This window comes from Phytophthora cinnamomi (assembly GCF_018691715.1).
Source record: "Phytophthora cinnamomi strain GKB4 chromosome Unknown Contig55, whole genome shotgun sequence".
NCBI lineage: Eukaryota > Oomycota > Peronosporomycetes > Peronosporales > Peronosporaceae > Phytophthora > Phytophthora cinnamomi.
Genome location: NW_027150988.1, coordinates 1,262,623 through 1,276,955, shown reverse-complemented (window position 1 = coordinate 1,276,955; position 14,333 = coordinate 1,262,623). Strand labels below are relative to the sequence as shown.

The window sequence follows — 14,333 nt, the reverse complement described above, 5'->3', positions numbered from 1 at the left end:
TGAACGATTTCCTTCCTGCAGGCACTTTCAACGCCACTCGAGCTCGCTCTCGCGTGTCGGTCGGATGCAACGGGTGGTTGTTGCACGACGAGGACCCCTCCGTCGTTGGCTGGTATCGTCGCCAGAGCAGCGGCGAAGTCAAACCAACGCCTATCATTACGCACCTTTCGCAAGTAGCTGAAGCCTCTCAAGAGAGTGACGCTGAGTACGATAGGAAGTACTCGCCGAAGCGATACAAGGTGAGCCCTCGCGATTCTGAAACAACCAGTGGTGTGTCCTCATCGTTGCCAGCATCGTCACCCGCGGCATCCTTTCCATCCGTGGCGACGTCGCCCAAACCTCCACTCGTACCAAGACCTAAAACTTCCAGCCCCGCAAGCTCTCGAGGTTCTCGTGTTTCCATCTTACTGTTGAGTCATGACGGCTCGATATCCTCGTCGAATGGCGAGAATGGTTGGAACACAAGCAGCGGAATTGCATTGGTTCCATTGCCCATGCCGCCCCTACCAGGAGCGGAGACTCGATTCTCTTTCGCCATTACACCGCCGCCTCCATTTGCTTCATCCCACAGCTCGTACAGCTCCGGTCTGGCGTCGCAAACGTACAATTCAGCGCTGCAATGGCAGGCGGAAAGCAACAACGCCGAGGTCGACGACTACGATCCTCCGACCAAGCGGTGGCGCAGCACTGGGAGCTCGTCGAACAGCAGCGGTGGGTTTGGCTTTGGTAACATGCCTCGAGACTCCACGGACGGGGAGACTGACAGCCTTGACATCGACAAGAGCTTGAGCGCAAGAGGAAGCACCAGTCTCACGGCTCGATTCAGTGCGAGTCTGCGTCTGACTCGGTCTCACTCCCCGCAATCCCTGAGGAAGACGCTGTCACCTGGGACTCGTCGGAGGAAAGCTCAACGAAGCCGAAGCCACAGCGCCAGCCGTAGCAGACGCATGTTCCGTTTCGGCTCAAGGGCCAGCATGTCCAAGTCTGCGTCGCCGCCAACGACCCCAGCGGGCGTGGCTGCCAGCCCGTCCATCGTGTTCATCGACTGCCCGCCGTAAGTATGGAGAGGAGGAGAGAGCTCGCTTGTTTTGTTTTGCTTTGTTATCTATTTGCCAGGCACTCTGCGCATCAGTCGTTCGTCTTGATCCATCGACCACTGACAAGTCCACGAACTGACATTTGAGCAAGGAGCTCCATCGGAAGAGCTTCACTTCAATCTGCGCAACGCGCCACCACCGCAAGCGAGCACACAGCATCATGTTTTGGACATCCAGCGAGCAGATCAACACCGAATATCACTGCAGTCACCCTCTCTCTATGTCTCGAGTCGAGAGTCTCGACTGCTTTATTCATTGTGCTCTGCCCTTCGACGCTGTTTCGTGAGCTTCTTGTCAGGTCAACGCGTTGAAGCTAACGCCGGGAAGGATAAGGATGCCGCAACCCAGCGAGGAGCGGGCGTGCAGGTTGCTTGCTCAACAGCCTGTTGAGGCCGTTGCACTGCAATCGTTTGCAGTAAGTCGGCGCCCGCACATCCTGTTGAGGGGATGCTGTGGACGAGAGATACGGAGCGGCCTCTGAGTCGGGGACGCGTGCGCTTGGCTCACTTCAGCGGTCTCCGATGTCGAGTCGCAATAGCTGCTGATCCTCCACCTGCGTGCAATGCAGGCTGCCAGCAAGCTGGAGCGGCGCCGTGCATCTAGTTAGACTCTCGAGAGTCTACTAGCTAGGCCTGGCTGGTGGAGCCCACCGAGATCACGTCAACCTGACCGTTGCAGGGCCATTCTCAATATTCGAGCTCTCGAGAGAGATACGGAGCATCGATGGCTGCTACAGCATCCTAGACTCTAGAAGCCGACAGCATTCACGTCGGCTGGCCACCTCTTTCAGCAGATCCAGCGCTCGGGGCTGATTTGCAACGATGAGGAGCTTACCGCGTCAGCCTAGTGCACCGTGGTAAGAACTAGGGGCTTTTAATCCGTGCCGACTCTCTCCTCTTCGGACACGCAAGTGCGCGCTTCACGTCGGGATCGTCATCCTGGCAGTGGAGTCGAGCCTCCGCAAGTCGCCCAACGCATGGGCTCACTCTGCAATTGGCCTCAACGTCTTCACTTCACGTCTTCCGCCTGGTCCCGTCTCAAGTGCTCGCCACGATGGCCAAGAAGCCCTTCTTCACGTTCGAGGACGCCAAGACGTCCTTCAACCTCTTCTGCTGCATCTACGGCATTGGAACGCTTGGTATGCCCGGCAACTTCGCGCGCGCCGGGCCGGCCATCGCCGTGGTGGCCATGGCCTTCATGGCCTTCGCCAACATCTACTCGTCCGTGGCCATGTCCAAAGTCATGCTGCTGGCGCCCAACTCGGTCAAGACCTTCGGCGACCTGGGCGAGTGGGCCATGGGCCACTGGGGCCGCTGGCTCTGCGTGGTCTCGCAGATGGGGTCGTGTCTGCTGATCCCCTGCGTCTTCCTGGTGCTCGGGGGCTCTCTACTTGACGGTCTCTTCCCCGACGCCTTCAGTCAAACTACCTGGAGCATCTTCATGGCTCTCATGGTGCTGCCGGTGTGTCTAGTCCCCACCCTTAAAGAAGGCTCCGGTGCAGCCTTCGCCGGGTGCTTGGGCACCGTCTTAGCCGACGTCATCGGCGTGGCCGTCGTCATGCACGGCATGCGCGGCCACCCGAGCGTGCCGTTCCCGGAGCTCAAGTTCTCGCAGGTGGCCGGTGTCTTTGGCAACTTGTCACTCGCCTACGGGGCTGGCATCGTCATCCCGGACTTGCAACGCCAGCACAGCGACCCGACCCGCATGCCCCGCGTGGTGGGCGTCACGGTTGGTGTCATCTCGTGCCTCTTCCTGACGCTGGCCAGCACGGCGTACTCGGCCGTGGGCTGCCAGATCACGGGCAATTTGCTGTTCACCATCTACCCGAACTCGGAGACTGGGCTCACCACGCTGGGCTTCGCGCCGCGGTGGGGCGTCGTGGTGCTGGCCTACATCTTCATGCAGCTGCATATCACCATCGCCTTCTCCGTCATCCTGAACCCGGCCTTCTACATCGCCGAGCGCTTGGCGCTGGGCATGCACAAGAAGAAGCCGCGCGACCTCGAGAACCCCGTGAGCTACGTGGAAGCTGCAACGCCCGATGTCACGCAAGGCGAGCCGCGACGAAGCTCCAAGATGTCGTACGTGTCGGTGGCCGACGCTGAAAATGAACACAAGGGCGACGTCGAGGAAGAAATGGCCGAGTACCGCGGCGGACTCAACACCATCAAGTACATCGTGCTGCGTGTCGTGATCATTGTGGTGCTCGTGGTGCTGGCCATCGTGTTCAAGGACCACTTCTCCGACTTCGCCGACTTCATCGGCGCCTCCTGCATCACGGTCAACTGCATCCTGCTGCCGATCATCTTCTACCTCATCAAGGCGTGGCGACGCATCCCCATGTACGAGAAGATCCCGGCCATCGTCGTGACCGTCGTGTGCTTCGTGCTCGGCTGCTACGTCACGTACACCACCGGCAAGGCGCTCTTCGCCCCCACGAACAACGACGCAGAGTTCCCCTACTGCTCGTCCAAGTACGAGAACCAGGTCTACTACAACTACACCGCCGAGCACGAGTCGTCGTAGAACAAGAGGCCACAAGTTCGTCTTGTCCGTCATGTTCTCGCTTGCAAATGAAGTTCTACATGTTTGCTGCTATATTATGGAGTAATTGTTAGCATCACTTGTGCTCGACTTTCGGACCTCCAAAACTGAGCTCCTGGATAGCGTCGTGTTATCATCTAGAGTACTTCATCTTTCAATTCTCGTTGAGGGCGAAACAATTGGAGTTGGCCAAATGCTGGGTATGACGCACTTGTAGTCCGACCATGCTTTTCTCGCAGATTCATTCCCAAGCTCCTCGGCTTGACCTGCCAGGGTTACTCGCGGAGGCCGAAGCCCAACATGATCAAGTGGACTTCGCCGCCTTGGTCAAGCCTGACAAGGTCGTCGTTGGTGCGTTGTGCTGCCTCGACACCAAATGACGAGGTCGCAGTATTGGCGGTTGTTGAAGCTCGCGGATGCGACTTCGAGTATTCTCGAGTGGGTGAATCACTTGCTTGTTAGTAGTCGTATCTCCATGGCAGCCAGCTAACAAGACAATGCACTTTATATTGATTCAAGTCGTACTACCAGAATGGACACCAGCCGATGTAGCACTGGCACAGGTTTTCGTGCGAGGTGGCCTGTGAAATGAGACGCTGTACTTGTGCGCTCACGTCGAGCGGCTCGCCTCCTTCGCCCTCGAAATCACGCCCGGACAGCTTCGCCTGCACCCGTCGGATGACAGCCACGGCCTTCTCGTTCAACGCTACGCGCGGAGCCGCGATACCTTCTGGTCCTAGCGCGCTCAGAAGTTCCCTTTCACGAACGCTGCGGTTCGCATGCAAGTCATTCGCCACCGACGGCGGCACTGCCTCGGACGCCGGCGGGATCTGCGTGGCGGCCGTCACCGACACGAACGAGGTCGACGCAGCCGGAGCCATTCGTGGTGGCGGCCCCAGCGGCGTACTGGGCGCCACAGGCTGGCGATCTCCGCCGGCTTGGCCATTCTCAGCGAGCTGACGTTGTCGCATCTGCTGCTGCTGCTCGGCTGCGCGAGACTGAGCCTGGATTTGGGCCTGCGTGACGGAGAAACTGCGACTTAAGCTCGAGTGGCCAACGCTGGACACGCTGGCTGCCAGGGTCGAAATCTCGGCGTGGAGGTTCGTGGTTGTGTAGTCGATCTTCTCAACGACGTTCGCCTCCTCGTTTTCGTCAATAGTATCCTCACGAACTCGGTTTGCTGCTGGTGCGCGCGGCGGCAGCTTGCGCATCGGAAGAGGAATCGATTTGCTGAGACTCATCGGCCGTGATGACAGTGACGACGGAAGTGGGGGCGGGGCCGCCTCTGTGTCTTTGGGCTCTGCGCGGGGTGGAAGTTGGCGTGGGGCAGCCAGACTTCCGCTAACTTGGCGAGGCACAGGAGGTTTGGCACGAGGGGGGAGCTGGCGTTGTCCTTGCTGTGGTACTGGGGTTGCGACCTCCGCTCGAGCTTCGGTAGCACCAGCATCCCCTTGCTGGTCCGTTGATCCGTTCGCCTCTTGCTTCTCCTCAACATTCCCATTGCTATCTTGCTCTTGTGAAGACGCTGCTTGATCACGTTGCCTCGTAGGTGCTGCAGCTGCAGTCGGCAAAGGCTCATCCCGGTCATCGAGCAATGTGGCTGTCGACGAAGGTACTTGGTCTGGGATCGAGATACTCTCGCTGCGGCGGTGCGGTAACTCCTCTTCACCAGGGCCATGAGATGAAGCTTCCGATGGACCATGCGTCGAGGCTTCAGACGGACCGTGAGATGAAGCCTCGGATGGACCATGCGTCGAGGCTTCAGACGGACCGTGAGATGAAGCCTCGGACGGACCATGCGTTGAGGTTTCAGACGGACCGTGAGATGAAGCCTCGGACGGACCATGTGTTGAGGCTTCGGACGGACCATGAGTTGAGGCTTCAGACGGACCATGAGATGAAGCCTCGGATGGGCCGTGAGATGAAGCCTCAGACGGACCGTGAGATGAAGCTTCAGACGGTTCGTACTCGCTCTCACTGTACATGCTCGACACAACCGACGACGATGCAATACTGGACGCGACTGAGCTGCTCGCGTGACTCGAAGCCGGCACATTAGTCGCCGAGAGCAGGCGCCAGTTGATCAGCGGGTCGTGCACGAAGGCTTCCAGCATGGCCATGAGACTGTGGCGGTTCTCGCGCAGCACAGCCATCACGCTCTCACATGAGAAGCGAAAGTTACCTTCGATACCGCTCACCTCCATGGCGTTCGTCAGCATACGCGTCAGACGGAATGGGATCTTTTCCGGGTACTTTTCACGGTCCATCGCAACCTCGAAACAATCACCGAAATCGATGTGAACGATCGTTCCAGTGAACCGGTGTAGCATGAGGTTGCTAGGGTGACGATCGCCCAGGCCGAGAATGTAGCCCACCATGGACATCACCGCCAAAGACCTGGTATAATTCGTACGCCGGTCCAGCCACACCTCCGAGTTCTCTGACTTGAGCCAAAGCACCTTGTATAAGTCTTGACCTGCCGTATTTTCCAGCGCGTACTGGAACACCTCCACCTTCTCGAGCAGCGTCAGCGCATCGTAATCTGGAGCCATTTGCAACATCAAGCGGTGTTCAATGTTCAACAGAATTTTGCGGGCCTCGCGATAGTCCCGAATGAGCTGGTGGAGCGTGTCACAGTGCGGCACCCAGCCCACAATACCAGCATTGTCGGACAACGGGATCACGGGATACCTATGAATTTTCAGGTCCTTCTTGGAAGTGTTGCGGTCGTTGATCAGCAGCGCGTTGACCAGTCCGAAGAGCTGCGTCACGCGCTCGTCCTGGCGCAAGTCTTCGTGGCCCTTCAGCAGGAACATGTACTCCAAGCCATTGGAGCCAACAATGGTAATGCGACGTGGTCGCTGCTTGCTCGTGATCACCGCCACCGTTGGCAGGAAACTGCCGATCTTCACGATAGCGTGACCTGCACGGTATGTGCCTGGCACGGCGAGCTGTAGATTCCGCGCCGACAGCAGATTTGGTGATACCACCTGCAACTCCAGCGTGGTGATCTGCGGTAGCTGCTTGTTGATGCGGCGGAAGACGTGGTAGTAGAGATCCCAAGCACGATTCAGATCCGACTCATTGCGCCGGTTGCTCAGGAACCGTTGCAACCACTCGTTGGCCTCGCGCAGATCCCGACCAAATGCACCGTGGAAACTCACTTCTCGCAACGTTTCCGGGCCGCGTTCCATCATAGCGTGCAGTGGTCGGAGGACTTCGGCCATGCCATCAACGTTGTGCTCACCGAAGTAAAGTCGTGAAGCTTCCTCAAGGCCTTCATGCCACATCTCGTGCCACAAAATGGCGACACGGATGAGCTCGCGACTGACAAGCAAAGCTTCATCCACAAGCTCCACGTAGTTGGTGCGCATGGTGCTCATAATGGCCTCAGCAGCCTGTTGTCGTTCGCTCACCGATGACTTCAGCGCCACAGACAGTGGGTAGATGAGAGCATGGGGGTGCTGCTTACCCACAGCAACGAGCAGCCGATGCAGTTGTTTCTGGATACGTGGATACGGCGTGTGAATACGTGCGATCAGCTGCGGGATCACAATAAGCCACGTCTCGATGCTTACTGCACGGAATCCCTTCTCCAAGGCTGCATGCACATCCGTGCGGTGACCGTGAGCGAACCACAGCGTAAGAACACGCAGAATATCTTGTTGCACATTGGCTGCCCACCGACTGCGTCCCAACGCCACTGACCGGAAGAAACCCTCGATAGCAGGGGCAATGTACGGAGCTACTGATGCGGACGCTGCGACTGCTGAAGCCGTTGCGTTTGCTGAGATGTGCTGACTGTGCGTTGAATGCTCCACAACTTGGAAGTTCATGAGTGCCCAGGCATGCCACGCCTTGTAACTGCGCGGTTCCAGCTCCGTACACAGCCGCAATGAAGACAAAACGCTCTCCACAGGCACATGCTCGATCTGCTGGTCATGAACAGCGAGTTGCCACTCCGCCATCTTCAAGTGACACTTGACGAGTAGTTCCTCTTCTTCACTCCTCATCGGCATCATCGCTGGTGCAGGGGACGGCATACCACCCATTCCACCTGGGACTTGCGAGCGGTGGCGTGCCATTGACGAGATACGAACGACCAAACGGTGCAGGTCCGACAAAGCTTCCTGCTTCTGTCCCGCAGCCCACAAGTGTTTCAGGTATGCAAACGCAACACGGTTCCGATCCTTCTCACCGAACCCGAACGATGGAGCCGCTCCTGAGCTCGACGGCACCACGCTCAGCATCTCAGAAATGCCAGTACCGTTAGATCCAGCCCCGCCATGTACATGCAGCGCATTCGTGAATACCTTCAACGAGAGCGAAAGGTTTCCAGACTGACGACACAGGCTGGCAAACTGCAGATAAGTGTCGATGTCTTCGTGTGGAGATAGGATCAAAGCACGGACGACGATTAACTGCTGCCACACTTCCACAACACGCTTACAGCCGGAAAGCCGATCGCGCCACATGCGCATCAGGTGTCGCTTGTAACGAGCTGACTCCTCGCCCTTAGAAATCTGGGCGCGAAGCTTCTTGTACGTCACAACCTCTTCCAACTCACTCAATTGTTGCAGAGTCACCATGCTGCGATACGCTCGGCTGTATGACTCGCCAACAAGTGCACCAAGTTTCGTGTCCAGCGTTTTGCGCGTCGCATCAATCAGTGTTGCCGCTTGCTCGAAGTTGCCTTGGTGCACCGCCAGCACCGACTGATATAGTGACAGCTCAGTAACATCTTCATCAGCACCAAAAATTCCGTGGCCATGGCTGTAGCCGTATCCGTAACTGTGGCCATTGCCATTAGCAGCCCGAGAAATAACGGCGCTGTTGGTGTTGTTGGAGTCGTTCTGTGCTGCGCACTCAGTAACGTATTGCGTCATACTGTCCCATTGAGATAAACACCAGCTTGCCCGCGCACCTAGCATCGCCACGCGCTTGAGCGCAGTCGCTTCGTCTCCACGATCATCTCCAACTTGATACGAAGAGCCTGAAGTTGACGGAGGGCCACCACTAGCTGAAGCCAACGATGAAGACGATCCGTAATTGCTGCTACCACGGCGTAGGAGTGCAGGATTGCCTCGGCCAGAACCAACAACAGAACTGCTGGACGCACCGCGACCAGCAGACAGCGGACGTGCTCGAGAGGGCGGCGTGCTGGTTTTGCTAGCATTGCGTTCTGGTGAGCGCAAAGCACTCCAAACCTGAGCGGCAAGTGCACTCAGCTCTTCCCACTTGCCAAGCGCCTCCAAGCACCGCATCTTTCCGATGCATACCTCGATATCCAGGCCTTGGTTCTCCCCACCGTGCTGCTGCGCGTACTGAAGCCGTCTGTCGTACAGAGCCAGCGCTGCCCGCCAATCTTGCAGCTTCTCGAACCACGTTTCCTTCACTTGGATGACACGACTGTGGTGCGCTTGGGCGTACTTCAGAATTCCCACTGCCGCCTCCGGTTGACCAAGTTGGTTGTTGATCGAAATAAGCGCCTCAATGCACGTGCTCGGAGATGTGTGGAACTCGAGCTCCTTGTAATGCAACGCCTTAGCGTAGGCATGACATTTCTGAGCCAACTCGCCTAGCTCGCGGATATCGATGGGCAATGCCTCGACATCGTGCTCCATGAATTCTGCCAGGTTCAGCAACGTTTGCAAGATCTCAGCCGGAATCGTGTCGCTCTGGAAGGCAGTCTCCAATGCTCGAACCAAATAGTCCTGGTACTGCTCGTATAACTCGTTCCAACATGATACAAACGCCGGGTTAAACAGTGCGCGCGCCAGCGGGTTGTAAGCTTGGGCAAGCGCGCAGCACGAACGCAATGCAGCGCTAGGAGATTCGCGGAGCAACTCGATAGAGAAACGCCGCATCCACTCAAGCCAGTCCTCCTTCGTACTACGCTGGGATGCCTCCCAAGCTCGTCGCAAGTTTTGCTGATTGACGTGCAGCCGTACATTTGTCGGTGGCGATGACGCTGGAGTCGACGCTGCCGTCTGTGCTTGCAGCTCGCTTGAGAACTTGCGAAGGGTAGGCGTCATAAATGCCGGGTCGTCAAGGAATGAACGAGGCACACGTGCGCCGCGCCGCAAATTTTCTAGCGACTGCGCAATCCGCTGTACCATAGCTTGCGGCGATGAAGACGGGCTACTGCCTTCAGGAACATTCGCAGCGGTCGTAAGATTACCCCGGTGAGAGAACGGAAGCGACGCGATAATCTGCTGCAGCAAGGGCTCAAAACTCAGGATCTCAGCCTGCAGTTGAAACACTAGAGCGCCCAGCGCGTACAACATCACTTCAGAGAAACGTGTAGCTTCTGTTTTCGTGGTTGCAATTCGTGCCGCTGCTGCACCAGCTGCTCCACTTCCAGGCGGCCCAGACACATTCGCACCAGCACTTACATTGACGGCGGTGCTACTACTTGGTCGGCTAAAGAAAAACGCTCCCTTGGCTGATACCTGGGAAGCAACGCGTGCAAGAGGCTGTAGCAATCGCGGCCCAGCGTACTGCTCAAAGGTGGCAACCACAGATATGCGTGCCAACGCATAGATAGTGGTGATCTTCACTTCAAGCGGAGTATCCAGGCTCTCCATTAGGTGCACGAGTGAAGGCACCAGCAAATACACGTAATCTTCCACAGCATCGCCAAAAACAATAAGTGACTGAACCACTTGCACCTGGATCGCTGCAACTGCCACTGTAGTACCGCCATCTGAAGTACCGTTTTGAACGATATCATACGTACTGGACACGAGTGCATGGTCGCTCTTCCCACCTGGTGCGCTGCCATTTACTTGTCCGTGGAGGTCCGCGCTTCCTGCAACTACGCCAGCACCATCTCCAGAGTTCTGCGCCGTAGAACCGCCCACTCCTGGGCTTGCTCCGGAAAGTTCTCCGTCGGTAGAGCCGCCACCCAAACCAAAATGAGGCTGGAGAACTTCGAGCAGCTTAGGCAGTAGCTTTGGGAAGTACTGCGTCCGGAATTCGTGAGGAGCGGCCTGTGAAATCTTCTCGACAAGGCGCACGATCTGCGGCAGATGCGATCCCCAAAAACGTAGCGCAAGCACCATAATTGGCGGGAAGAATGGCTTCATGTGTGCGTTGACGATGGAAATCAGTGTCGTAAGCTGCAAGAACAGCGACTCGCGTAGTCGTGGCTCGCCGCGCGCCAGCACTCGAAGAAAAGGTGGCAGGATGTACTTGAGGAACGGCACACACTGGGTGCTGAGACTCTTGAAGATAAACATGATGGCTTGAATAACGCCGTGATGGTGTGCGTTCAACGACGGCTCGCGAAGAATACGTAGCAGAGCGTGGATCGCCACCGTTGGGAAGTACGCCTCTGAAGCTGGGGACAGTTCTGTAGGATCGAGCTCTAACTCGCTGTCCATTAGCGAGCTCTCAAAATCGAACATATCGTCGCTTAAACTCATACCGATGGAGCCCACTTGACGTCTCTTGCGTGAAGAAGACGATAACGAAGATGAGGGGGCTCCTGCGGAAACCCCAGCGGCACCACTAACAGGGTGCGAGGATTGTGATCCAACTCCCAACGTTCCAGCTGCTGCGGCAGCATCAATCTTTCTAGTCCCGATAGGCGCAGCAGTAAATAGTTGCAGCTCAATCTGCTGCTTCTCATCCAGAGCGTCGCTTGTTGCCTTGCGGTCGAAACTTGCAAGGTTGATAGTCAACCCCAAAGCCTTTAGATCGAGATCCAGCGTAGGGTATTGCGAAACTAGCGTGCCAGCGACCGATTTTGATACACCGATCGTGGTACTATCAGCACTCTTTTCTTCATCCTCCTTTGCTGTCGATGTATCGGCTGTGGATGCAACCTCGTTGGCTTGTCGTAAGGATGCCCTCGATATGCAGAGTTTGTACTTGTACGGATCCAGCGCACCGAGAATACCGATTGTTCTCATCGCCTCTCGCCGCAAGGACCACGGGCTGCCAACGCTGTGGTGCAGAAGGCTAAGAAAGATCTCCAGCAATTTCGGCGAGGCCAGATATGGTCGGACTACACAACCTGTACTGCCCGCAAGCTGGCCTAGCGTCTGCAGCGCCACTTGCCGCTTCTCAATCGACGAATGGTCTTGCAGTGTGTGAATAATAAGTGGGAAGAGGTAACGCTCGTACGCTGCGATCTGCGTACGCGATACTAACGCTAGTTCACCCAGCGTTACCAAGACTGCCATTGTCAACGGGGCATTTCCACGCACAAGAATTGGTAGAAGAACTTCCAGGATGCGCACAACGTACGGGTCAACCAAATGCTGTGCGCCGCGGATCAAGTGTCCCAAAAGTCGAGTGCTGTCCTCGCGCATTCTTAGATCCGACGTGTGCTGCAATTCCGTGACCAACTGGATCAGCACGCGGCGCAACGATGGCATCACAAAAGCCGGATTGCGTGGTGCTAATCGTTCAAGCAACTGCATAGCGCGTTCGCGGATGTTGGCGTTCTCATCATTGAGTAACAAGAACACCAGTTTCAAGTGCGCCTCCTGGCTCAACAGCTCATCGAAACGCGCATCTAATGATTCTACAACGCTTCTTCGTACTGCCACATCCATATCCGAGATTCCGACTTGGAGTAGCTGCATGAGTACAAGGTCGATGACGCGTCCACTTGGCCCGCGCTTCTTCACATGCCTCCATGACGACATTAATGCTGTGTCTGGTGACTCGGGTGATGGAAGCAGCAACTTACTACATGTGATCACCGCCTGCTTTCGGATTCTTGCGTCCGGGTTTTTGAGATACAGCGCGACGCAATCACGCACAAACGGCAGGAGGCAGAAGCTACCACTGAAATCGAAGCAGCTCAGCGTGCGTAGAGATAGCAAGATAGTATCAATTTCATCGCCCGTCTCGCCCTTGATCATTAATGACCCGCTCGAGCTTGCCGGGTCATCCTCTGCACTCGAGAAACCGCGCTTCATCGAAGAAAATAATGCCTGCACGGCTGTCTGCTTCATAGGTGCAGCCTCGCTGGCAGTATCGTAATATGATGCATCCAGGCCCAGTTCACTTCCATCTCCGTTTGTCGCACTACCTGCTCCTCCACTACTTCCAGGAGGATACGCCGCGCTAGCACTCCCCAATGAAAACGGCGTTCCCCGCAAAATCCCCGAGATCTCGTTCAGTAGTCGCTCTTGCACATAGGGAAGTGCACTCGGAACACTAGCAACCACCTCAGCAAGAGAATCGATAAGCTCGTCACTGAGGCCGCCGATCATCATGGTCTCCAATACTCCATCTTGGAACAGGAAAGGCTCGAACCGCGGTCCCAACGCACGCGACATATTGGCAACACACGTGAGCGTTTGTACGCAGAACAACTTGTTGCGTGTCCGCTTGCGCTTGCTTCCTGTATGTGGCGCCAGCGACTCCTTCACCAGTTTGAGAATAGGAGGGAGATGCGGCAGCAGTGCCTCGCCCACCGCCAGGGACAGTCTCCCCATCGCCAAGAAGGCCACGCCGCGCTCCGAAGCTGGAGCCGAGTACTCCAAGATCCGCTTGGTCAAGTGCGCCACGCACACGTCCAGATAGTACTGCACGAACGCTCCGGGGCAAAACTCGGCCAGCTGCGGCAGCAGCGTCGACACGGCGCGGCTCACGAGCTTCTCCTTGGCGTCCTTGTACAGGAGCACCGTGTCGCACACCTCTCGGAACCTCGGCACCATGAACCTGCCCGTGTTGGCGATGAGCTCCCCAATGACCAGCAGCGATCCGTGCGCGCACTCCCAGGATGCCAGCGTCTGGCCACTGCTGGTCGCCACCGCTCCGGAGCTCGAATTGCTGCCGGGCCGCAGCGCCAGGCCTTCAAACACTTGGTCGTACACCTTGCAGTACCACTGGACTCGGTGTCGAGTCTGCCTCTTGGTGATCAGCTGCAGGCACGCGGCCAGCGCGCTGGTGGCGGCCTCTCTGATCTCGACGCGCGGGTCTCTCACGGCGCCCCAGATGCTCTGGAAGAAGGTGGTGAGGTTCACGTGGAAGAGCGTGGGGGCGGCCTGGGCCAATTCCCGCAGCACGAAGCAGGCCGCGAGCCGCCTCTGGCTCACGAGGGCCTCGTTGCGGGCCGCGTGCGGGCCGTCCTGCAGCCACTCGAAGGCGCGCTTGGCCTCGAAGTCCACGAAGCTGGCCACGAGCGTGCCGCTGACGCTCGAGGCGGCCAGCTTGCCCATGGCGGAGGCGGCGGCCAGCAGCGCCGCGCGGCTCGTGTGCGGCTGCTGCAGGAAGTAGCGCAGGTAGTTGACGAAGCGGATGAACTGGTCCTCGCTGCACACGGCCAGCAGCCGCTCGATGGCCAGCAGCGCCCCCAGCGTCGCGCCCTCGGCCGCGCCGCGCTGCAGCAGCTGGTAGAGCTGCGGCGTGAGCTGCGCCAGCGCCTTGGCGAAGCGCTCGGCCGACAGCTGCCGGCTCAGCGCCGCCACGGCCGCGTACAGCTCGTCCACGCGAGCGCGGCGCCGCGCGGCGTCCGGCTCGTCCAGGCGCTGCACGAGCGACGCCAGCAGCGCCTCCACGTGCTCTCGGTCTTGCGCGGACTGGAACTGCATGGGCTGTGCGGGGCGTCACGCGGCGAGAGGGCGCGGAGGAGAGAGCGCGGCGTCTGCGCTGCAAGATGCACTGGTCGGCGGGCGGGGAAGTGGCGCGCGGACGGAGATATGCAGCGCTGAAGATGGCGTCTCCGCTCGC

At 57.8% G+C, this 14,333-nt stretch overlaps 3 protein-coding genes across 4 annotated transcripts; 2 read left to right on the top strand and 1 right to left on the bottom strand.

Moving 5' to 3' along the window:
* Window positions 1–494: 494 nt before the first annotated feature.
* On the top strand, window positions 495–940 carry IUM83_12938 (uncharacterized protein; the record flags this gene model as incomplete). Its single annotated transcript, XM_067937586.1, has 2 exons — window positions 495–711; window positions 783–940. The coding sequence occupies 2 exons, from the start codon at window positions 495–497 to the stop codon at window positions 938–940; spliced, it is 375 nt and encodes a 124-aa protein (XP_067788172.1).
* Window positions 941–2,150: 1,210 nt separating this feature from the next.
* IUM83_12937 (Amino Acid/Auxin Permease (AAAP) Family) lies at window positions 2,151–3,623 on the top strand (the record flags this gene model as incomplete). The annotated part of the gene is made up of 1 exon (XM_067937585.1): window positions 2,151–3,623. The coding sequence occupies one exon, from the start codon at window positions 2,151–2,153 to the stop codon at window positions 3,621–3,623; it is 1,473 nt and encodes a 490-aa protein (XP_067788099.1).
* A 542-nt stretch (window positions 3,624–4,165) lies between these two features.
* Window positions 4,166–14,194, bottom strand: IUM83_12936 (Phosphatidylinositol kinase (PIK-L1); the record flags this gene model as incomplete). 2 transcript variants are annotated; one of them, XM_067937584.1, is made up of 3 exons in its annotated part: window positions 4,166–8,356; window positions 8,849–9,889; window positions 10,430–14,194. In XM_067937584.1, 3 exons carry the CDS (start codon window positions 14,192–14,194, stop codon window positions 4,166–4,168), a joined length of 8,997 nt encoding a protein of 2,998 aa, XP_067788204.1. The 2 variants fall into 2 exon arrangements, with proteins under 2 accessions (XP_067788204.1, XP_067788203.1); XM_067937583.1 differs by lacking the exons at window positions 4,166–8,356; window positions 8,849–9,889 and having other exon boundaries at window positions 11,805–11,823; window positions 11,895–14,194.
* Window positions 14,195–14,333: the final 139 nt, after the last annotated feature.